The sequence below is a fragment of the Passer domesticus genome, chromosome 20 (assembly GCF_036417665.1).
Source record: "Passer domesticus isolate bPasDom1 chromosome 20, bPasDom1.hap1, whole genome shotgun sequence".
Taxonomy (NCBI): Eukaryota; Metazoa; Chordata; class Aves; order Passeriformes; family Passeridae; genus Passer; species Passer domesticus.
Window position 1 is genome coordinate 1735015 of NC_087493.1, and position 23038 is coordinate 1758052.

The 23038-nt window shown below is 63.7% G+C and overlaps 3 protein-coding genes across 3 annotated transcripts; 1 reads left to right on the forward strand and 2 right to left on the reverse strand.

Annotated features, from left to right (window-relative positions):
• Positions 1 to 1903: 1903 nt before the first annotated feature.
• Positions 1904 to 8226, forward strand: LOC135284462 (collagen, type I, alpha 1b-like). The gene is made up of 7 exons (XM_064396004.1): positions 1904 to 2013; positions 2149 to 3072; positions 3138 to 3349; positions 3747 to 4620; positions 5219 to 5392; positions 6010 to 6200; positions 7859 to 8226. Exons 1-7 carry the CDS (start codon positions 1904 to 1906, stop codon positions 8224 to 8226), a joined length of 2853 nt encoding a protein of 950 aa, XP_064252074.1.
• Positions 8227 to 14565: 6339 nt separating this feature from the next.
• On the reverse strand, positions 14566 to 18367 carry CBX4 (chromobox 4). The gene is made up of 5 exons (XM_064395539.1): positions 18170 to 18367; positions 18029 to 18072; positions 17288 to 17353; positions 16560 to 16626; positions 14566 to 16048 (listed from the first exon to the last, which is right to left on the reverse strand). Exons 1-5 carry the CDS (start codon positions 18236 to 18238, stop codon positions 14714 to 14716), a joined length of 1581 nt encoding a protein of 526 aa, XP_064251609.1. The 5' UTR covers positions 18239 to 18367; the 3' UTR covers positions 14566 to 14713.
• A 1-nt stretch (position 18368) lies between these two features.
• Positions 18369 to 20551, reverse strand: LOC135284463 (basic proline-rich protein-like). Its single transcript, XM_064396005.1, has 3 exons — positions 20516 to 20551; positions 19122 to 19558; positions 18369 to 19035 (listed from the first exon to the last, which is right to left on the reverse strand). The coding sequence occupies exons 1-3, from the start codon at positions 20549 to 20551 to the stop codon at positions 18369 to 18371; spliced, it is 1140 nt and encodes a 379-aa protein (XP_064252075.1).
• Between the last annotated feature and the right edge of the window lie 2487 nt (positions 20552 to 23038).

Genomic DNA, 23038 nt, shown 5'->3' on the forward strand with positions numbered 1-23038 from the left:
CCGGCCCCCGAGACGCTGCCTTTTCGTTTCCGAGCAGCTCGGGGACAACTGCGGAGACAGCGACCGGCTCCGACCTGCGGCACCGGTACCCCCCAGTGCCGCCGGGGCCGCTGCCGGCTAGCGCGGGGGTATCCGGTCCGAGGAGGGGAGATCTCGGGTGTGCCCATGCAGCGGCGACGCTCCATAACACCCCAGAAATTCCTGTGCGATTAAGTTTTCGTGTCGAGGTGTTTGACATCGAATTCATGACGGAGCAGGGCTTCCCCGGCGGCTCCGGAGGCGACGGGGCGACGGGAGGCAGCGTACCCCCCCGGACACGGCTCAGGGCCGGCCGACGTCTGGGAGGGCACCGGGTACGGTTGCTGCCCTTTCTCCGGAGTCCGAAGTGGGCTGGCGGAGCCGCGGAGAGACCTCGGCGTGGACGGACACAGAGCGAGGAGAGGATCCCGGCTTCGGGGATTCTACCGAGCACCCGGACAGAGGAACTTCTCTCCGCCCCTTCGGTCATTATTGCCCGGTTACGGAGGCTTTGGCCAGTCAGCGAAACGACCGCCCCGATGAGATGCAGCTCAGCGCCCGTCCCGCTCGGGTCTCGACGCCGCCCCGGGACTGAGCCGCACATCCTGCCCGGGGCAGTCGGTGCCGAGGACCGTGGCGGCCAAGTCCCTCTGATGCTCCACGGTCCCTCCTGAGAAGCGGCGGGCGCAGCCCGGCCTCGTCCCGACGGTGCCGCACGGAAGCGCTGCACTTCCCGGCGCGTCCCCGCCGGCCCGGTGAATTCCAGGTGCTTTCCATAGGTGGCACCGTCCTCCTGGAAATGGCGGCTGCGGCCTCTGCGCAACCGGCGGCGTTGCTGCCACCCCAGGGGGGCACTGCCGCCGCCTCCGCCCCGGGCCGCCCCCCGCACCGCCGGTTCAGCCCGCAGGAGCCCCCGGGAGCTGAGCCAAGCCCCGGGGCAAAGCGCGGGGTTTTTCCCTTTGCGGTGCCCACGGCGGAGAGAAGCCGCCGTTCTTTCCAGGAGCACAGACCCACGGACGCTGGGGAGCCTCCCGCATCGGCTTAGCTCGTGGGAGAGACCCACGCGTGTCCTGCACCATCGGTTCCCGGGGGCGGCGTGCCCTGAGCCCCCGCTCCGGCCGCACCGAACGGCGGAATCCCCGAGCGGTTCCCTGCGGGAGCGCCCGCGGAGCGCCCCGACGGCAAAGCGCCGCTCTCGGTTCTCCCGGCGTGCTGTCACATACCGGAGCCCCTGGCCACCCCCGGCGCGGAGGCTCCGCGGGTCGCCCCGAACCGCCCGGGCGGGGAAAGTGCCGCTCCCGGGGGCGGCGAGCCGGGGGGCGTCGTTTATCGCCCGCTCCAGGCTCCGAGCGCTCCGCACAAAAGATCTTTTGTTCCCGGGGGTTCTGAATTTGCTCGTTATTTGTAGGAACATAAACACGAGCTCTTTGCGGATGGGGAGAGGGAGGAACCGGCTCGGATAAGGCGAGGAAACGGGAATGTTCCGGGGTGTTCCTGCACCCCGTCTCGTCGGCGCGGCTCCGTGCCCGGCTGCCGATCGCGCAAGGACGGCAGAAGGACGGAACGGATCCGTCCCCGCAGCGGCCAGGGGCGTGTCACGAGTGGGCAGCGGCCGCGCGAGGGCCCCGCCAGGGCGGGACGGAACGCGGCCCAGTGGCTCCAGGGGCCACGGCCCCGCCGCGGGGGGGAACGGGGCTGGGATGTGACAAATGAGACGAAGTGCGAATCGAGCCGCCCGGGGCTGCCGCCACCCCCGTCTTTCACCCAGTCCAGCTCTATCCCGGCGCCGTCCCTGCCCGTCGCCGCCCGCTCGCGCGCAGCCCCGCGACTCCGCTTTTAACAAAAGCAATTAGGGGTGAAGCGCTGCTCATTTGCATTCCGCTTAATGCCCGGCAGCGGCTTCCCCGGGGCGGGCGGGCTCCGGCGGCACCGGGACCGGCGGGGCGGGGGGCGCGCCCGGCCCCGCCCACACCGAGGCCCCGCCCCCGGCCCAAGGTAGGCGCTGTATTTAGGTTCATGCCCTTATATGGTGATGCGCGCGGCGCCCCGCGGACGGCGCGCACCATATAAGGAAGCGGTGCCGGGGCCCGGGTGAGCTGGTGAGCGCTGATTGGCCCGCGCGTATCCCAGCAACGGCCCGGGGGGGGAGCGGCCCCGCGCCCCCCCCCCGCCCCCGGCCGGGACCCCGCGGACACCGAGCGGGGACCCCCGCTCCACGGGACCCTCCCGGCGGGACCCGCCTGCCGTGCGCCCCCCACGCCGCCCCGCCGCCCCTTCCCGGCCCGGGGATCCCCACCCGCCATCTCGCCACGGGTCTTCCGTGGACACCGACGGCAGTCGGGAGCCCACGGCGCTCCCGAAGTGCGGCGGGAGCACCGGTCCTGTGTCTCCGCAACGCGGGGCACGGAGGAAGCCGACCGTGCCTGCCCCACTGGCGGCAGAGCCCCCGGAGGGACCGCGGGCTAAGACAGCCGCGGGACGGGGCGGTCCCGTTGCTCCGCGGAGCGGGACCGTGCGGGGGCAAGGGGGGAACGGGCCCCGGCGCTGCACGGGCTGGGGTGACCCGGATCTGAGGCACAAAAATGGGGGGCGGCCGGCGGGGCAGCGCTGCCAGGCGAGGCGTTCACAGAAGGCAGCGGCGCCCTTTGCACCGAGCGCGGCGCGGCCGCGGCTCCCGCGCACGCGGGCGCCTCCCGTGATGCGCACCCGCGGCGCGGCAAAGCGTCCGGCCGCCACGGTGCGCACCGGCCGCGGGGGACGCTTTTCCCGCTCTCCGGTGGGGAAAGGACCACCCCATGTCGGCTCCCACAATCCCGTTTTCGGGACGTGCCCTCACCCCACAGACACCCGCGAAAACCACCGGCGGGGAGGGAGCCTCCGGCAGCGCAGGCGACAGCCGCGCACCCACGCGTGTCCGCTCTTGCCCTGCGGGCAGGCTGCGGGGGGCCGCCGCCGTGACGGGCGGGGGGCGGCGACACGGTGCGGCGACACCGGGTCGAGTTTTCGTTGCGGCTTCGCCGCGGAGCCGATGCGTGGCCAAGTCGTGGCCGCACGGTACCGCGTGCCCGCGCCCCGGTTATTTTTCTCTATTTTGTTTTTATTTTATTTTAAACCGAAAGCAAAACCGGGCGCTGCCAGAGCGGCTTCGGGGCTGGTGCTCCTCCGCCGTGTGGGGCTGCGGGAGATGACCGGCCGCCCCTCCGCCGCGCCCCCCGGGGCTCGGAGTCTCCGCTGCTTCGGCGGGCACCGGGCGGGGGCTGCGGGCACGTGCACGGCGGTACGGGCCGGGCGCGCTCGGGGCAGGCTGCCCCGGTCCCCCAGCGCGCCGCAGGTGAGGCCACACACCGGGCACGGCGGGCTCTGCTCCGGTCCCGCCGCCCTGCGGAACCTCCGCCCGTGGCCCGCGCCGCCTGCCCCGGGGCTCCCCGGAGGGGGGGCGACGGGGAGGGCTGCCCCGCTCCCTCGCCGTCCCCCCCACCATGGCAGGATTCAGCGGGCTCCGCCGAGCAGCCATTTTCTGCAGCTGCTTCTCCACCAGAGCTCAGCCGGGCGGCGGGACCGGGCGGCGGCACAGCCCAGGGGACCCCCGCCCCGCTGCCCTCCGCCGGGACGGGCGCCCCGAGCCCGGGCGGGCGGGGCCGGGGGTGGCCGGGCTACGCCGCAGGGCTCGCCGTGACAATCCCACCCTTTCCCCGCCATTTTGTTACCGTGCTGGCATTTTCCCAAAGCAGACACAGAGCGGGAGCCTTGGGAACGGGCCCCCGTTGTGCCGGGGCGGACGCCCCCCGCGACCCGTGTCGCCGTTCCCTCCCACCCCCGGCGCGCCGCACCCGGCAGCGGGGCTGGTCCCGGGACGCGCGGCCACCGCCGGCACCTTCCCACCGGGATCGCCTCGCTCCCCTTCGCGCCCGCAGCACCCGAGGGTCGTGGCTGCCCGCGTCCATGCGGGACCCTGTCACGCGGGGCTGGCACCGCGTCCCGGGCCGCTGGCCCCAGGAGGAGGATGCCGCAGAGCGGTCCCCGGCTTCCCGATGAACCGGGGACGCGGGGCCGGTCACCGCCTTCCGCCCACCCCACGGGCAGCGCAAGTGTCCTGACGGCCGAGGGGACAGTCCCATCGGGGAGGGTCCGTGCCGGGGCCGTGCCGCCCGGCACAGCACCCTTCAGCCTCGCCCGGTGGCGGTCCCGGCTCCCCGCGGGACCAGCGCAGGCTCCCTCGCGGGAAACCCGTGGGGACAGTGGTTGGCCCACGCGAGGCCGGGCACCCCGTCGGGGTTTACGGCATGGCCAGACCGCCGTGGAGGGTGGCAGGGGAACGGAGGGAGGTGGCCGGGACGAACCGCAGGACAGCACTGGCGGCGCGGGGACGGGCGGGCGGGACAGCGAACGCCCCGACGGGGGCGGCCCCGGTCCCTCCACCCGCGCGGGACTGACGGGCGCCGGGCTGACACCAACCACGGAACCCCGCCGCTGGGTGCACGTCCCTGTCCCACGGCTGCACTCCCGGCTCGGGGGAGGCGGTCGGATGTGGCACTACGCGGGGGACCCCGGCGCGGCGGGACGGATGCCCCGTGCGACCGGGAGCGGAGCGCGGCGGGGCCGGTGCGTGCCCCGGGCTGGGCCTCCGGAGCCGAGCGGCGGCGGAGGGCGGAGAAGGAGCGGGGAAGGAGGGGGCTCCTGCAGTGCTGCAATGCAGCGCCGCGCCGAGCCCGCCGGCCCGGCCGCGCTCCGCCGCCCGTCACTGCGGCAATGCGGATGGAAGCCCCGCCCGGGCTGGGCCGAACCGGTCCGGGCATCCCCTGCCTGGTCGGGCCGCACCCTGCCCCAGACGCGTCGGGCTGCCGCTCTCCCCCGCTTCCTCGGCCCCGTTTCGTTTTCCTCCCGCCCCTGCCGGGACCGCGGGACGTTTTCTCCCGCGGCGGGACGCAGCCCGCTTGTGTCCCCGGGATCGCCCGCTCGCCCGGTCTTTGGGGGCTCGGAGGGACCCTCATCCTGAATGCCGGCGGACGTCGCCAGCAGCCACCCTGGGGGCCCCCTCCAGCACCCCGGCTTCTCTTTGCGTCTGCCCTCGACGCCGGGACTTGCGGAGCTCCCGGTGCTGTACCCACTCGGGGCGGATCCCGGGTCTCTGCCCTGCTCCGTTCCAGCCTCTGCCGGGAGAATCTCCCTCCTCCCCACCTATCCTCCGTGTCCCCCATAGTCTCTGTGTCCCCATCTCCTCCTCCCTGTCCCCGCTGACCCCTCTGCGCAGTCCAGCAGCAAACAGCGCTGCGGAATCCCAGGCGGGGTGGGGATCCCCCCTCGGCTCCTCTTCCCCGCGGCTGCCGTCAGACGCTCGGAATCGCAGCACCGGGGCCGCTCGTGGGAGCAGCCGGTGAGGGGGAGCCCCGCGCCGCACCCGCCTCTCCCCCCCGAGGTGCCCGTGTGTGGTGATGTGCGGGCAGCGCCCTGGAGAGAAGGGATTATTGAGCTTGTAAAAGCCGCTGATAAAGGCACAAACCCAGCAGGGCACGGCGGACCATGAGGTGCATAAAATATCGGGACTTAAGACTGGGGAGCCACCACAGCCCCCCACTGCCCGCCCCTGTCCCACAGGCTCTGGATCATCGCCTTCTCTGTTCGACTTTTGCCGCAGCAACCTGGGGCTGGATCCAGGAATTCTCTGCCGGCCATGCCAGGCAAACCGGGTTCTGCCCTCCCACCTGGATGTTTTTTTTCTGACGCGGTGAAAATGGCACCGCATTCCAGCTCCAGCTCCTGCTGGTGCGGACTCAGCCGCTGGATCCTGCCATGTCTGCATTTACTGCATGAAAGCTCAGCCGAGCCCCTGAATTTCTACCCTGGGAGAACTTTTCGGGCTGATCAAGATGTCCTTAACCTTCCCTTCGGGAGGCCGGGCACCCCCGCGGCTCACTCTGGGGCTCCCCGCGCCGCCCGCCATCCTTCCGTCTCTCCCTGACTCCTCTCCAATATTTCAATGTCTCTTCTCAGCTACCGGAGGCTGTTCCACGTGAAAGCGGGCTCACCAGTGCCACACACCGAGCAGTACCGCCGCCCCACTCTGCCTTCGGTCCCCGGCACACGCGGGGAGCCCCCACCGGCGGGGGTGCAGTCCCTGACCCTGTCCCTGTGCCTGTCCCTGTCCAAGTGCCACGGCTCCCTCTGGCACCGAGAGGGCGGCGGTACGCGCGGTGCCCGCGGCGGAGCTTTGCTGTGAGCTCCTCAGGCAGAGCTGGACGCGTGCGGGCACAGAGCGACCCCTGACCGCAAACCGGGTGCTGCTGGGGGACCCCCGTCCCCCGAGCAGCTTCAGCCCTGGCTCCTCGGCTCCTCCTGCCAGGCTCCTCTCCGGGAGCAGGGGCGCTTCGGGAGCCCTTGGAGAGCTCGCCGTGCCCCGGCGGGGGAGGGTCCCGGGACCCCCAGGGGTGGCTGAGCCCCTCAGCCCCGCTCCAGCGGCCGCCGGGCTGGTTCTCTGCAGCACCCCCGCTCATCGCAGCCCCTTCTGTGCCCCAGCCCCTCGCAGGACGCGGTCCCAGGCACCCCCACGCAGGTTCCCTGCCCGTGGGGCTCCAGCTCTCAGCGGGCTGTGCTGAGCCCCCGGCTGGCCGCTGGCAGCCCACGGCCGCGGGGGTGCTGCTGTTCGCGGCCCCTGTGCCTCCCCCCAGCTCCGTGTCCTGATCTCCCAGCACTGGGACGTGGCACCAGCGGCCGTGTTCAGCCACGGGGACCGAGGGGGGCGAGGGGGCAAAGGCAGGAGGAAAGAGAGCGGAGTTAAATTTGACAGCCCGAGAGCAGAGAGACAATGCCACAAGCGAGACTTATTTGTCACATACTCAGGCATGAGATGGAAGGAATTCATTCCTGTGATAATGCTCGTCCCTGCTCAGCCGCTGCTGCTGAACCACAAATTGCTGCTTGCAGCACAAAATATGGAAATGGAATATATCAGATTAGACGCCTTCTTGCTGGGGCTCTGCTCTAGGAGTTATTTCTAAGTCCGGAGAGTTAAAGCATCTTCAAGCAGCAGAGCATCAAACCCTGAGAAAGTGGGTCTGCTTCAGGTGGCAGAGCTACAAAAGGAAAAACACCAGGAAATCGGCTACCGTGGAGCCAGTGAAAGATTTTTCAAAGCAGAGAGAGAAACACACAGGGAGGGCTCTTCCCACCTCGGGTTAAAAATGGCTCAGGGTCAGGTTGAGCCCTTAAACTCGAGATAAAGCATCGTTCCACCAGCCGCCGGGGAGAGGGGTGGCACCGCTGGTGTCCGAGCACCGCAGCCTCTTTGCACAGCCCACCGTGAACCCCCTGGTTTGTCTGTTGCTGGTGACTTCATGTGCCAAAAGAACACAGGCGGAAGAAGGACAGTGCTACGGCTGGATCCAGTGCACATTCCTGATGCTAAAATGACAGCCTGGCTTGTGCCGCACGGCGAATGGGTGGGTGCAGCGGGGACAACGCTTCAGCCTTCATTTTCCAGCCGTGTGGAAACACTAACGTGTGAAAATTAACGTTTCCAAGCATATGTGAATATTACCATTTATTTTGTGTTTTGAGATGCTTCGGTGGCTCCTTGATACCGAGCAAACTTCCCCTCCCCTAAGCTTGTATTTGGCATTTTTAGGAACCTGAGGCTCCATTGTTTTTTTCTTTCAGACAAAATAGAAAATATTTATTCCCGAGCAGCTCCCCTAACTTGAGGAGTCCGTTCCTCTCAGAGGCACCGGCAGTGGGAAGGGGGATCCGCCTCCGGGGTGCAGGAGATGGGGCGGCACCAGGTCAGGGACCCAGAAATTCAGAGAGGAACCCCTCTAACCCTCATCTTCTGAAACACCATGCCCAGTCCACCACAAAGGGCATTTTCAGGGGGTCGCGACCGCTCTCCCCAGCTCCGGAGCCGAGGGCTGCCCGCCCCCCTGCCGCTCCCCGCGTTCCCTGGCGCGGATTGCCGCCCGTTTCCCGGCGTGCCGCCCGGGGATGAGCCCTTTCCGCATGGCACAGCCCACGCCCGCAGCCCGCCGTGGCCATTTTAGCCCGCACTCGCCCCCGCCGCTGCCGCAGCCCCGCTCGCCGCCCCCCGCCGCTTCCTCGCTGTCTGCGGCGGCTGCGGACAGCTCCCGCCCCGGGCCCGGCGTGACGATGCCCACGCGGCCGGCGGGACGCGGCTCCGCGGAGCGTCCCCCGGAGCAGCCCGGTGCCACCCCGCGCTGAGCGCGCTCCCCCCGCCAGCGGCTCCGGGCGGCCGGGAAGCGCTGAGCCCCGAATTGCTGCCCGCAGCTCTGGGAGCTGCCCTGGGCTGCTGGAGCCGAGGGATAGCGTGTGACATTTGAGTCATCCTGATTTTCCTATCCTTGTGTTTCATAAACGAAGTGACACCTTCCCCTGCTGGGCATCAGGGCAGGGGGCAAACCCGGAATCCCGGAGCCCTTTCCTGGGGCAGGGCGTTCCCTCTGGGGCTCATTCCACAGCCATTACCAAACACCACCATCCCTTGTCCTGGACATCCCAGACTCATCCCTGCTGAGGACAAAGGCGAAGCACCCAGGGGCTTCCAGTTCTCAAACACGAAAAATTCCCAACCAGAATTCCTTGCTCAGCGTAGTCTTCATATCGAAATTAAATACACGTTTGTTAAGGCTTCCATCAACTCAGACCCTCCATCCAGGCTTCTGTTAATGCATTTTCTAATAATATCCAAGTCCTCGCCCTGGCTGCTACAGCACAGCAGCAGCACCTCTGAAAGGTTTAGGTTATCCCTTTCTCACCTCCAGCTAAGACCTGACTGAAGCAGCTCTTCCTTCTATGCTGTGGCAGCTGTGCCCACATTCAGGCCACGGCAGTGCATAAACTCCCTGGAAAACGGGAGTGTGGCCGTGCCCCCTCCTCAGCAGCTTCCCGGGACAGAGCTGGGACAGCTCCTGTCCCCTCACCCCTGCCAGCGCCGCTTCTTGTGAAAGGGTGCTGCCGTTTGACAGGGCTCCTGACGCGTTTGGGGACCCCGGAGGGTTTGGGAATCCTGGAGGGTTTGGCAGTCGGTGATCGAATTTCCCCTGTCCCCAGCCTGGAGGCGCAGGGCCCGCTGCCAGCAGGGCGGCCCGGGGCTGTGCCCCAGCCCCGGCTCCCGGCACCCGGGGTGCTTCCTGCTGTGTCACACCGCGTGCTTTATGTGCCTGCTCCTTCGATAAAAATAAATCTTCGCGTTTGCAGTTTGCTTTAAACTACATCAAGGTGTCAGCTGAACTGACGGCTCTCTGAGAAACGACCGCAGGAGGTGCTGGCAAATGGCTCTGGGGTGAGCCTGGGATCTCGCCCTGACACGGGAGGCAGCAGCGGCTCCCAGCCCTCGGGGAGGAGACCCCGGCCACCCCCAGCCCTGCCAGGGCCTGGCCCAAACTTCCATCATTGCAGAGAGCCTCATTTCTCTCTGTTCACACCCAGAGGTCTGTCCTGCAGTGACACCCCTTCAGTCTCTGCACGCTGGCACAGATCCAGGGATGGCTCCCACGAGCAGCTGCACCCCCCGTCCCTCTTCCCTCCCTGATCCCTATTCCAGCCCACCACCAACCTCTTTCCCTTCCCTGGCAGGCTGCACACACCTGACCACAGCCACCTCTGCCCCACTCTCAAGTCCCCCATCTTGTCCCCTCTCCTGTCACTCCCTGCAGCAGCCACGGGGGTCCCTCCTGGGGGGTGCAGTGAGGCGGCCCTGGGAGCTGAGCCCCCATCCAACCTCTTGCTCACAGAACAGCTCTTCCTTGCTGCTGCCTGAGGCTGGGCCATGCCACAGACCTTGGCTAGGTCAGACAGTGCTGCCCCAGCCACATCCTGTGGGTGAGATGCTTCAATTTGCCTGCCATGGGATCCTCCCCAGCTCAGGGTGCAGCAAGAGCTTTCCCAGGCACAGGGATCATCAAGAGCCACTCCAGCAGGCTCTGGAAGCACCTGGAGATGGTCTGGGCTGTGCTGCCTGTGTGCAGCTGCTTTCCTCTTCTGGTGCAAACGTAAACAGAGCTGTGTCCTTGTGGCCGTGTCTGACAGATCTCACATGAATCTGGGCTGAATCCAAATGATCTTATCTGTGGAGAGACTGAGAATTTCCTACTAGTAGGCATTTTTGACTGCTCAAACCAGAGGCAGCCCTGTGGGATGGGGGAGATGAGGGAGTTCAGGGCTGGGGCTGAAGTGGGGGAGCCCCCTCTCCATCCCTTGCCAGTTGTCCCAGTTTGGTGAGGGTTGCACCTCCCACAGCCGCTCTCCCACACACAGGGACACCAACCCCACCAAAACCCAGTAAATCCCCTCAGTGCTGCTGGATCAGCCCCGCAGACCCAGCTTTAGGTGAATTTTTTTTATAGCAGCTGTGCATGGCTGTGCTCAAAGGGACAGGCATAGAAAAATATAACCCAAGCAGTGGCCTTCCCTACCAAAAAGTGGCCATGAATGTTTTACCTTGTGGCTGACTGCTCCAACGGGGGATGGCTGCTGAGATCACCACATTCAGCAGTCACACCGTCACCTCCTGACACTGCACAGCAAAACCAGAGCAGAATGGGAAAATAAAGGAGAAATCTCACAAAATGCACACAGTGGATGCATGGAGGATCTGCCCCCACCCCATATATGAGCAAAAGCACTGAGTGTCCCAACTGCCAGGAACTTCCACTTCCCACTGTGTACACCCACCTCCACCCTCTGCCCTTCTTGAGGAGAAGTTCCTCTCCCATTCCCCGTCTGGACCTGAAGTCTGGATCCATTCTAAGACTGGACCTCCCAGTTCTCACAAGACTGTTTCTTACTCTGATTAAAACACATCAGCTCTGTTTTGTGTTTATTGAACATCCTTCTTCATTACAGCATCCTCACACCACGGAGGGAGCCCTTCCTCCCAGCCCTGAGGCCCACCTTGCCACTGTGCCAGGTCATTGCCTGGGGTGGTGTTTCCATCACTTTCCATGGAGCAGGGATCCCACTGACACCTCCTGAAACCACACAGGGCCACGGCAGCTGCTGGAGATGAGCTGGATCCCAGCCCGGTGCTGGTACCACCGTGGGGAAGGGAGAACCTGAAAGGATCAGCACAGAGCTGCAGCCCCTCCCTGTGCACAGGATCCATCAGGCCCTTTCAGAAGGACTCAAAGACGAACACAAATTCTCCTTTTACATCAGCAAATGTTTGTCTGGAATAAATCCAAACCAAGCAGAGGTTAACACATTCCTGGGAAATACATTAAATGTAGCGCGCACCAGTCTTCCTAATGGAGCGTGGTGACGCTCCAGCTCGCCCTGGATCACTCTGATAACCATTGGAAGTCACCGTGGACTCTGCATTAATTTGCTCAGTAACAGGCATTTAGGTTTGATGCATTTACTGGGGAAAGAGAGTGGCAGGAATAAGTAATTCATATCCAAACATTTCATCTCTCCCAGCCAACCGGCCCAGCGAGGGAAGGGCGCAGCTTTTAAACCAGTAACTACTTATCACACCTTTCACAGCACAGGAAGCTGCTGGAGTTGTGATAAACATGATCAAACTATTAAAGTAAGAAATATCTGGCCGTGTGGTTTCCGGGAAATGGTGCCTCAAACCAGCCACGGCTGCTGCCGGCACAGACGGCGCTTCAGGGGCTGCTGCAGCCCGGGGGGTGCTGGCTGCAGGGAGGCAGCTCAGAAACACCAGCTCAGAGGGACAGTGTTCCCTTAAAAACCGGCAGCACAACACCCTCCATTTTCAGCAATGCTAATGAGCTGAGCTAACTGCAAACCTGCAGCAGTTATTAATTGCCCAGAGCCTCGCACACCTACAGCCCAGGGAAGGGAGCTGGCAGCGGCGATGCCCAGGCTCTGGCCCAGAGCCTGCAAGCCCACGTTCAAAGACACAACCTGCTGTTTGTGAGACACCCCGCTGGTTTCATCCACCTTTGTCTGGCTAAAGAGCAAGTTGTGCCCTGGCAGCCGCCCTGCCCCGGAGCCGTGGCCCGGCCCCGCTCCTGCACTGGCTCCCGTGGCTGTCTGTTGAGCCGCACTTCCCCTTTCATAAATCACATTTTGCATTCTGAGCATGCGTCTCCTCTTCCATGCCATTTTTGTTTTCAGATAACCATTAGCTTAATTAATCAAGGGAAACGCATCATTTCTGATTGTGTGTTCTGATCCTGAAGCCTGGGGTGGCAGGGAAAGACTTCCACCAACCCATCCCTGGGCACCCCCTGGTGCAGAATGGGGCTCACCAGCACCTGCCCCGACACCACCTCTCCAGCACCCTCAGCACGTCACCCACAGAGCTCTGGTGACACGTAGCGTTGATTAAAACCCTCTTAACATTCAGCACAGCTATCAGGCAAATGTTGATTTCAATCAATGAGAGTTCACCATTTCCACTTGCCCTGGGTGCACAAACCACCAGCTTTGGGGCCTCTGCTCAGGCAGGTGAACACTGCCCAAGTGTCCTTGGCTTTGGAGCACCAACCAAAACCAGGGCAGAACCCAGCTGTCAGCACTGTCCCTGCCCATGGAGCCACCTCCCAGTGCCATTCCCAGCTCAGCCTGAGCTGCAGCAGAGCCAAGCCTGCATCTGCAGCAGTGTGTCCACAGGCAGTGTTCCCACTTGGGTACAAGCCTCTTTGGCTACTCTGGCTGCGAAAATGGCATCCACACACCCAGGAGTTCCTTTTCCACCAATTCAACCCAAACTGCATTGGAAAAGTGCTCCAGCTCTGGCATAACTGCTGTGGGCAAGGCCTGGGTTGAATGGCACACAAAGGGGTCCTGCTGTGACCCACACCTGCCTGGCTGCTGTCCCACCTTCTCACAGACACCAATCCACCCTCAGCTTTGCAAAGGAACAATTACCAAGATGAGTTTGTAATTTATGCGAATGAGATGGCACCTGGGAAGCCTGGGTGGCCCAGAGTGGGCAGCACAAGATGGGGGGTGATTGGTGCTGTGGGAGCAGCACTGCCCCATGGCTGGACAGAGAGACACTGTGACAGCAGGACACAGGGCTGCCCCTCACCCCATGGCTCAGGCAGCACTGCAGGCTCCACCCTACCCAAACCAATTCAATTGCTTCTCCCAAGCTCATGGCTCTGCTCCACACACATCAACAATATTCCAACCAAGACCTTTGCTGGAGGAGTCCTCAACTTTGACCAAAAGCCCAGGAGGAGAGAGGCTGGCAGCAGTGCCAGTTTTGCCAGCAGTGGGTTTGGAGGGTGGCACTGCCCAGGCACTCAGCTCTGTTTGTGGAGGTGACAGGGGGTCACTGTGGGGACAGAGACTGAGCGCTGTATCTTGGTCACCACGCTGTAAGCCCTCTCACAAAGAGTTAGCCCTGCACTGTATTTCCAGTAGGCTCCAGCAATGATTAATCTTGTTCAGAGACAGCTGCAGCTTTCTTGGTGGAATTTGGACCATCTTCCTTTCTAGAGACGTTCAGCTTCTTATCTAACTGTGACCCTCCCCAGCACTGGGATGACACTGCTGGGATGGCAACCATCACCCGTCACTGTGCCACCTTGCCAGCCTGTGCCTCCACAGCTCCCTCAGGTTCCCAGCACAGACCTCCCCGGCCCTGCCGGAGGGAAGCACCACACCTCGGGCTCCTGCAGCCTCGCTGCCCACCCACAGCACAGGGTGCCCTCAGCACTGCAGGCACAACGCTCTGGGGGTGAAAACTGAATTATATTCAAAACGCTGCACCTCTGAGTACATTTTTTAACCTGCAGGTACCAGCTCTGGGGCAGCCCAGCTGCAGCTGCCCCACACAGGGACCTGCCATCCGTAAAGCTGTAACAAATGCACTCCAAATCCTGGTAGTTTTTGTAAAGGTTTATAGTCCTTTGCCATGATTGCATGATACATTTCTTCCCCTGTGACACAGCCCTCAGACCAGGATGCGCCGCTGGCAGCTCACAGCAGCTGGGCTTTGCACTCTGATCTACACTAGCTGCAGAACATCAAATGCACTTTCAACATCTCCATTTAATATTTACATTCAAGCAATTAATAATTGGAAGCTTATAGTTTAGACATTTCTAATAGCAGCAATTTCTATAATAGCTTGTTTAGCTTTAGATAACCATTTTTTTTTGCACATAGAAACACCACATGTGTACAGTATCAAAAAATATATACGGGATGGTCCTGGGGGGTCGTGGGGAGGGCAAGGGACCAAGACTAACAAATGCTCAATGGTTAAAAAGGAGAACAGAAAATAGTCGTTTGATATAGTTTATAAGGTGATCTAGGGACTCCATAAATCTAGGCTTTATATTTCATTATATAAATACCTACAAATAAATATATTAGCGTGGCCAGGGAGCGACCAGCTTTCAGCTCAAACAATACATTTCAATAACACCACGTACAAACGGGAGCAAGAATCACTTGACAAGTTAGCACTGTTAAAATATAATACTATAACTCTGAGTAACTGGCGGGTCCCATCCTTGCGTGTCCCACTGCCTGCAGGTCCTGGAGCAGCCCCCAGCTGCGGGGTCACCCCACGTGGCAGGGATGGCCACCGTGCCTGGCCCTGTCCCGGCGTCTCCCGGCTGGAGACGGCAGGCTCGGCCGCCGTGGCGCGGGCAGGGGCCCGTGGGCTCCGGGCAAGGGGCACCAGTACCTTGGAGGGAGGCCGTGGGGCCGGCGGCCCCGGGATGGGCAGGCAGCTCCCACGGGGAGCGGCTGCCATCCCACCTCACACCGTCACGTACTCCTTGAAGGTCACAGTCAGGCAGTTTGCGGTCACATCTGTGATAATTATATTCCCAAAGAAGGGCTTGAACTCCTGCAGGGACTCGGCCTCCTCCTCTTCCTCCTCCTCTGCGGCCTCCTGGGGCTGCGGAGGCTCCGGGGCCGCTGTCTCAGCCACCGGCGGCGGCGGCAGCTCCGGCTTCACCTGCGCCAGGGCCAGCTCGCCCTCCGCCCGCGGCTTCACGCAGCGCAAGTCTATGGGCTCGTCCAGGTCCGAGTCCAGCAGGATGACCTCGGGCTGGGCGGGCGGCTCCGGCCGCTCGGGGCCCGGGGGGCTGAGGCAGGTGGGGGCACTGATGCTGCGGGAGGTCAGGCGCTTCTTGCCCGGCTCGCGCTCGGCGTGCGGCTCCGACAGGCAGCGCTTCCGCGAGCTGGCGCTGGACAGGTTCAGTCCCATGGAGGAAGGGCTGTGCTCGCAGACGGGACTCAGCGACCAGGGCACGAGGTCCGGCTTGGTAGTGAGCTGCAAGGGCTGCTCCGCTGGAGGAAGGGGCAGCTCCTTGGCCAAGGGAGTCTTTTGGGGACCTTCCTCCAGCTCCGCAGGGGGCTGCCGGCTCTCGCCCTCCGCTTTACTCAGGGCATTGCTGCCCACCACCCTGTCCTCCCCTGGCTTCCTCCAAGCCTCCACCTTCTCCTCCCCACCTTTCTTAGGAGTCCTCTCCTCCGCAGCCCGCTTCCGGGGAGGCTCCCCAGACTTGATCTTCACCGCCTGCATGCCGTTCTCCATGTACTTGCTCATCACAATCACAATGCGCCCGTTCTTGTTTTTGTTCTTGACGATCTTCATCTTGCCCCCAAGGCCATTGCTGGTCACCCTGTCCCGGGGGGGCGGCCCAGTACCACTGGACAGGTTCTTCTCAGCCCCATTTTTGCTCTCTGCTGTGAGGCTCTTGACTGGGCCCAGCAAGTTTTTGGCTGGGCCGTGAGCCCACTTGTCTGGGTGGGCGACCAGGGGGGCCTTGTTATTGTCCAAGCAGGCCTGGCCCTGCGGCTCTTTGCTGCTGGGCTGGTAATGGGGCTCGTACATCTTGGGGTCGGGCTGGTAGTGGTGGTGCTTCTTGCTGTTCAGCTGGTAGTAATACTTCCCTTTGCTGTGGGACTGGTGCTTCATGCTGCTCTCCTTGCCGTTGGGCTGGTACTGGTGGTGCTTCTTGCTGTTGAGTTCATACTGGTGCTGCTGGCTCTTGCCAGAGGAGCCGAGGTCCAGCTTGGGCCTGGTGTCCACGGCCGGGTCCTGCAGCCCCGTGAGGATGTTCGAGCGGCGGGCGAAGGACGGAAGCTGCAAGGCAAAACCGAGAGCCGTGGTCAGACGGGGCTGGAGAACAGGGTGCCAGGTGCCAGAGCTCTGGGTGCCAGAGCTCCGGCAGGTGCCCGAGGCCCCGGCAGAGCCCCCGCCCCGCGGGCAGCTCTCCTTACAGGATGCTGCATCCTGGGGCACCACGTCCTCGAGCAGGCGGCCCCAGCCCACTCCAACTTAGAGGCTGTGCATTGCTCCAGATTAATGAAGCAATGAAAAGAAGAAAAGCCCCCTTCAATCAGCTGTCTGGGAACGGGGGCCGAGCGGGACCGCCGCTGCCGAGCCCGCGAGCAGCCTGCTAATGCCAGCCGGGCACGGGCACAGCGGGTCTGCGGCCCGCAGGGGAGGGGAGGGGGGCCGGGCACCCGCGGGGCTCAGCGCTGGGGGTCCCCGGGGCGTTGCGAGGCTGCGCAGGCTCCGCAGCATGATGAAACCCGCGGCAAGCGGCTCCCCGGGGACGGCCCGCGGGGTTGGGGCTGGGCGCCCGCGTTACCTGCACGACCAGCGGCTTCGGCTTGGGCCCCCGCTTGCGGTATCCCATCAGCTGCTCCTGCCGCTCCCTGCGGGAACAGAGCGGCACGGTGAGCCCGAGGGCGGCACACGGACCCCCGGGGCCACCCCCCCGGCACGGCAGCCCCCGCGGTGGCAGTGACCCTAGGCGGGCGCAGGGAGGGGGCAGCGGGAGGGGAGCGGGGCCCGCAGGTGGCAGCGGGCCGGGGCATCCTGTGGAAGCAGCAGGCGCCTTCCCCGCTGTTGTCTCCCCGCTGCGGGGAGGGGCTGAAGTTCACAGTTTGCGCCAAAACACTCCAGGAAATAAATGCGCGGAAAGAGAAAAAAAAAATTAAAAAGGCTTAAAAAAAAAAAAAAAGGCCAAAAAAAAAAAAAGAAAAAAAAAAAAAAAAGCCGAAGCCCGTCCAAGCGCAGCAGCAGCAGCAGCGCCGCCTCCTCGACTCGCGGCATCGAATCCCGGGGAGAAGGAGCGCGAGGCGCGGCGTGGGGGGGCACGGCGCGGGGGGGACCGCGGCGTGGGGACCTTGACCCGGAGGCGTCGCCCGGTGGCCCCGCACCGCCCGCCCCGCCGGGGCCGCGCCCCCCGGCCCGGCCCGGCCCGCGCCCGCCCCCGCCGCGGCCCCCGGCTCCGTGACGCATCTGCAATTGCGGGAGCGGCGCGGAGCGGGGGTCCCGCCGCCCCTGCCGCATCCCTCAGGCTTCGCCGCTCACCTGTTCTGGAAGGCGATGAGCAGCCGGGGGTCCAGGATGTTCTCCTCCGGCTCCCACGTGTTATATCTTGGAGAGGGGAGGAGAGCGGCCGTCACCGCGGGGCCCTGCCGGCGGGGCCGGGGTCCCGGGCAGAGCCGCCCCGCAGCTCCGGGCCCGGTGGGAGCAGGGTGTGGGGCTGGGGTCCCGGGGAGGGGGATGGGCGGGGGGGGCCGCGGGGACGGTACTGTTTATTTAGCGCAGTTATTATTCCGGAGGAATTCCAGGCATGTCATGATGAAATTTTCCAAATCCCCTTTCCCGGACCCAGGAAAGCGGCCGCGGGGCGGAGGAGGGACCCGGCCGCCGCGTCCCGGACCCCCCCGCGCCCCCCCGCCCGCACTGTCATGCAAACCCCGAACGCTCCGCAGCGGCCGCGCTCGCTCCGGTGCCGGTGCTGCCCCCGCCTCGGCAGCGGCTCTCGGGGCTGCGGGGCGACGCGGACGATTTTTGCGGTTATTCCCCCTTTCTCCCCCCTTCCTGCCCCCCCCTCCCCGCTCGGTTCTGCAATATGGAGCCCGACTCCCGAGGAGGGAAAGGGGGAAGGAGCCATTTTCTGGTGCACATCAGCCGCCGCCTGCTCGGCTCCCGCCGCCGTCACCGCCGGGCCCCGCCGCCGCCTCTCGCCGCCCGCTCGCCGCCCCGGCCGGGGCCCTTCCCGGAGCCCCATCCCCGGCCCCATCCCCGCCCGGTGCCGGTACTCACTTGGGCGACCATCCCCTCCATTTCACCAGGTACTCGACTCTGCCCTGAGCGGCGCGGGAGGCAAAGACACGGCGTCAGCGGGAACCGCCACCCCCGGCGCCCCCGGGCCCCGCCGCCCCCCGCCGCCGCCGCCCCCCGCACCTTTCGGATCCGCTTCTTCTCGATGCTCTCCACCGCGAAGACGTGCTCGCCCACCGCCGGCAGCTCCATCCCGCAGCCGGGAGGGGCCGGGCCGGGCCGCGCTGCAGCCGAGCTGGGCTCGGGCTCCGGCAGCTCCCGCCGCCGGCCCGACAGACACTGAGCGGCGGCACCGCAACCGTGCAAATCCCGGAGCGAGACGTCAGGGAGGCGGCGCCTCCCGGGCCCGGCTGCCCGTCAGCGGCGGGGCCGGGGGATTGGCGCAGCCCTGCCGGGGAGCGAGGCGGGGAGGGGGCGGGCGGGGGCCGGGCACGGCGGCGCGGGGAGGGGGGCGCGGGCAGCCCGGCTCCCGCCCCACGCGTGACTCAGCACGGCCCCACGGGGCTGCCGGGGGCGGCACGGCCCGCGGGGCAGGTGCGCGACCCGCGGCCCGGGGGGAGAGGGCTCGGGCCGAGGGTCCGAGCGGAGGATGCGCTCCGGAGGGCTCCACGCCGCGCCACGTCGCGAGGTGCCCCGGGCCCGGGGGGCTGCGGCGCCCACCCCCGGCACGGCCCGAGCCGCCGCCGCCCGCCGTGGGGCCCGACCCCGCCGGGGGAGCCCCGGCCGCGCTGCCCGGCGCGTCCCTGCGGCCGTGGGGCGCCCGGCCCGGGGACAGCCGGCGGTGGCGGCGGCGGGCCCGGCCCGGGGCAGGTGGCGGCGCTTTCCCCGCCCGGTGCCGGAAGCCGCGCAGGGCGGCGGGGCCGCTCGGGGAGCCCGGTGCTCCCTGCTCGTCAGTGGGGAGCACACGCGTGTCCGCGGCTGCCAGCGGGGCCGCCCCGCCGCTCCCCGCGCCGCTCCGGGAAGCGTGGCCGTGCCGCAGCGGGAGGCGCCTTCCCCCGGACAGGTGGAGCGGGGCCGGACACCGGCCCGGTGTGAGCCCCGTGCAGCCCCGCCGTGCGGGCCGGCGGCTCCGGGCCTCCCGCCGCCGCTGCGGGAGCGCCCCGGGCACCGCAGCCCCGGGCACGCCTGGGGTGATACCCGGGGCGGCGAGGAGCCCTCGACCCTTCCCGGGGCTCGGTCCTCGCAGGTGCCCGGCTGTGTCCCGGGGCCGGCGCCCCGCAGGAACCGGAGCCTCCGCGCCCGCTGACAGCGGGGCCGTTCCTGGGGCTGCCGTGGGGTCTCCATGCCACCCTCCCCCGTGTCCCCGCGGGCTCTGCCGTCCCGCGGTGTCCCCGCCGGCCGTCGGACGGGGCGGTCGATCCCCACGGGGTTCCCGGGAACTTTCTCCGGGAGCGGCGGGGCCGAGCTCGAGCGGCACCGGGCCCGCAGCGGCTCCTTTGCCGGGCTCGGCCCCCAGGGCGCTCCTCGTTGCCCCGGGTCGGTGCCGCCCGGCTCGCTGCAGCCCTCGGGGGCCTGCCCGGGCCCGGCGGTACCGGAGGGGACACACGGGGGGCAGCGCTGAATGTCACCGCGCCGCAGCCCCTAACAAAGACGCAGCCGCCGCGATCGCAGAGCCGAGCCAATAAAAAGCAAACTGATATTACAATTTTGATTTCCCTGGAGGGCCGAGGGGGCTTAATGTAAGAATTATTATCCATTGTGAACAGCAGCCCAAGGAAAACACACACAGGAAGATTTAATTTTTTTTTTTTAACTTAGCGGTTTTCCTAAGAAACATACATTCATTGAAATTTATGCCAGCGGAGTTTGTTAACCCTCCCCTTTGACATTTCCAGCTTCTCCTGTTGCCAGAGGAGACAAACCGCTAATGCTCGCAATAAAACTAAATGCCCAGGGACGAGCACGGTTTGGTGAGAGTCCTCCCAAGTGCGGGCAAGCTGCAGAGCACGTCCAGCCCCGGGTCCCGCCCGGCTGGGAAAGCTCCGCTCTGCCCAGGACTCAGTCGGGAACAGGCAGTGAGGAGGGCAGAGCTTGACTGGCTGCAGAAATATAAATAAATATAAATATAAATATAAATATAAATATAAATATAAATATAAATATAAATATAAATATAAATATAAATATAAATATAAATATAAATATAAAAAAATTAAATGTGTGACCTGACATCCTTGGCATCTTTTAGAACCTGTCTCAGGCGCAGTACAAGAGACTGTTGATGAAATATTTTTTATATATATATATATATATATATATATATATATATATATATATATATAAAGTGAAACAACACTGAAAAACAATATTAAAAGCATTTTAATCACTGCCTGGCCCCTGGCTCCCATGGCTCAGCAGCAGCTCCCGTCCTTCAGGTTCCTGTAGGATCTTCATCTGCTTTCTGTTTCGGGGCTGATTGCACATGATTCACAATAATGATGGTAATGGTGGTGATTTTCTGTCTCTTACCTTGCTCAGGCAGCAGCAGTTCATGAACTGATACATCTTTCTCTTTGTCAGGCCCAAAGAGGACACCTTATTTGAACCACATAAAACAGCCTAAATAAGGAAAGTGGGAAGCATTTCCAACTGTTGCCTCTTGCTCACTGGCTGGGGCATATCCCGGGGATGAGACAAGGAAAAGGGATTCCAACCAAAAGGAGCAGGAGCCAAGTGCTGCCTTTAAAGCCAGGAGAGGAGAGGGCTGGCCCCGGGCAGTTCGTTTTTGGTTCGCTGGTGGATCAGGCAGGTACAGGGCACAGAAACACATTCCTGCCCCTCACCACACGCCTGGCCAAAAACTCAGACTGCTCTTTCTGTGCCGAGCACCAGCAGAGAGAGACAAAGCTGAGGTAGGGAGCAGGAGGTGCTGCTGCTCTCAGCAGCAGGGCTCTGTCCCAGTGAGGGTGGGGGCTCCATCCCCGTGTGCCTGATCCCCGCTGGGGCTGCTGGCTGCAGCTGTGAGACAAAACCTCCAACAGCCAGGGGCAGATGGGCTTCCCGCAGGTGCTGGGAACCACACCAAGGTGATTCCCCCTCCAGTACTTGCTGGCCATGTTCCCTCCGTGCACCCAGAGCTGATGTCTGTCTGTGCTTATTCTTTCCATCATTATTTATAAAGTTCTTATAAAGGCAGTGCCTTGCCTGGGGTGGGTGCTGCCCCTCCAAAAGATGCTCCTCTTCCCCAGCAGCTCCTGCACCCGCGCTGTGTGTTTGCTATCAAGCAGCACTGATTACCCATGCCATCATTTCTGATGTTGCTCATTAGTCTGTATCATTATTAGCAATTCAAACCAGCAATTCTTTTCCAGCTGTAATCCTCCAGCTCCACGGCTGCAGTTTGGGTGCTCACCTCTTCTTCCCCTCTGCCCCAGCAAGGCCGGGGGTTCCTGCTCGGTCTGCAAAGCCAGGAGCACGCCTGAGCACCAAATAATAACAGAAAGTTAATTCATGAATAGTTACAGCCTTTCCTTCAAGGCCACTCTCACAAGGGGCCAGGCACCGACTTTGCCACGTCCTTGGAGCAGGGGGGAGGGCACTGGCCCCATCCTTCCCTACCTGGCCGCCTGCAGCCTTGGCCAGCTGGGCTCCAGGATTTGCCCTTCTGCTTTTGTCAGCTCTGGCTCGCATTGGAAGTTGTGGCCAGTCTGAAAAACGGATTATGACACAGCCCTTGCTGAGGTCAACGCCGTGCTGGAGAAAGACAAGAAAAGGATGAGTAGGTAGGCTTGGAAAAAGAGACAACAAAACCAGCAGATCCACAAAAACCTGAACCCACCCACCCAATCAATAGGATGCCATGAAGTACGATGTGAACAATGAAACCCTGTTCCAGGTTGCCAAGGCAAATCTGTCAATAGAGTATTGAACAAGCAAATCTGACTTGCAATTATTGTCTCCTTCTAAATACAGGCTGCCCCTCTGCCTTCAGCTCAGCCCCGGTGCTGCTGTGGGGAAGCTCAGTGGCTGCTGCTTCAAAATGGTGAGGGAATGGTGAGCCTGGCAGCTGGGCTGGAATTTACTCCAGCACATGCACTAAAACCCCCCCGGAGCATCCCCACCACCTTCACTGCAGCAGCTGAAGTGACACGTGCCCTGCCCCCAGTGTAACAGGCAGCAGCAAAAAACCCTTTGGAAAACTGTTCACCACTAAAGCTTTCAGTGAAACAGCCAGTGCCAGGAAGCACACCCGGGCATCCTCACACACCAAGTGCCCAGCGTTTTGTAATGCTGAGGAAATCACCACGAAGAGCCCGAGTGCTCGAGGCTGGGGCTGTCAGTGTGATGGCCTTAAAATCCAGCACAGCAGCAAGGTCTGGAGCTGCCACCAGCCACCCAGAGGCAGCAGCAGTGGGAAAATCCAGCGGTGAAACCACCCTGAACTGGGTCAGCACGTGGAAATTTAAATGGCTTCACAAGTGCATCGCTGCTGCTGCTGCTGCTGCTGCTGCTGCTGCACACGGGGCCGTGTTAGGTGAATTCCTTTTTCTGGTGCTGCCTCCAGCACGAGCCAGAGGAGGCTGTGAGCAGAATCCTCAGGCAGGAGGCACTTGCAGGAGCACACACGTGCTTGCACAGCAGTTTAACAGAGCCCAGCGGAGCAGCTCCTGTGCAGCGGCTGGAGGGGCTGAGGCACGGCGGGCACAGGGCAGTGACACCCAGAGCAGCTGCTGTGGGAGCATCCCTGGGCTCCCCTCACTGCTGGAGCTCAGCCCGGCTGAGGCAGCCCCAGAGGAAGCAGACAGGCTGCTCTGCAGGGCCAGCACAGGCAGGAGGGCAGCAGCCAGAGCAGGATCCCAGGACGCTCCATCCCTGGGGCACTCGGTTGGAATAACCCCCCTTCCCCAGGGCCCTGTTCTGCCCTGCCTTCCCCCCCAGCCTCAGGCATGGGTGCCAGTGAGGGAGCCTCAGAGACCATCTGTCTTTAATCTTCTTAGAGCCAGGCAAGTCGGGAGAAATTCAGAGGGAAGAGGCACTGAAGTCCCTCTGTGA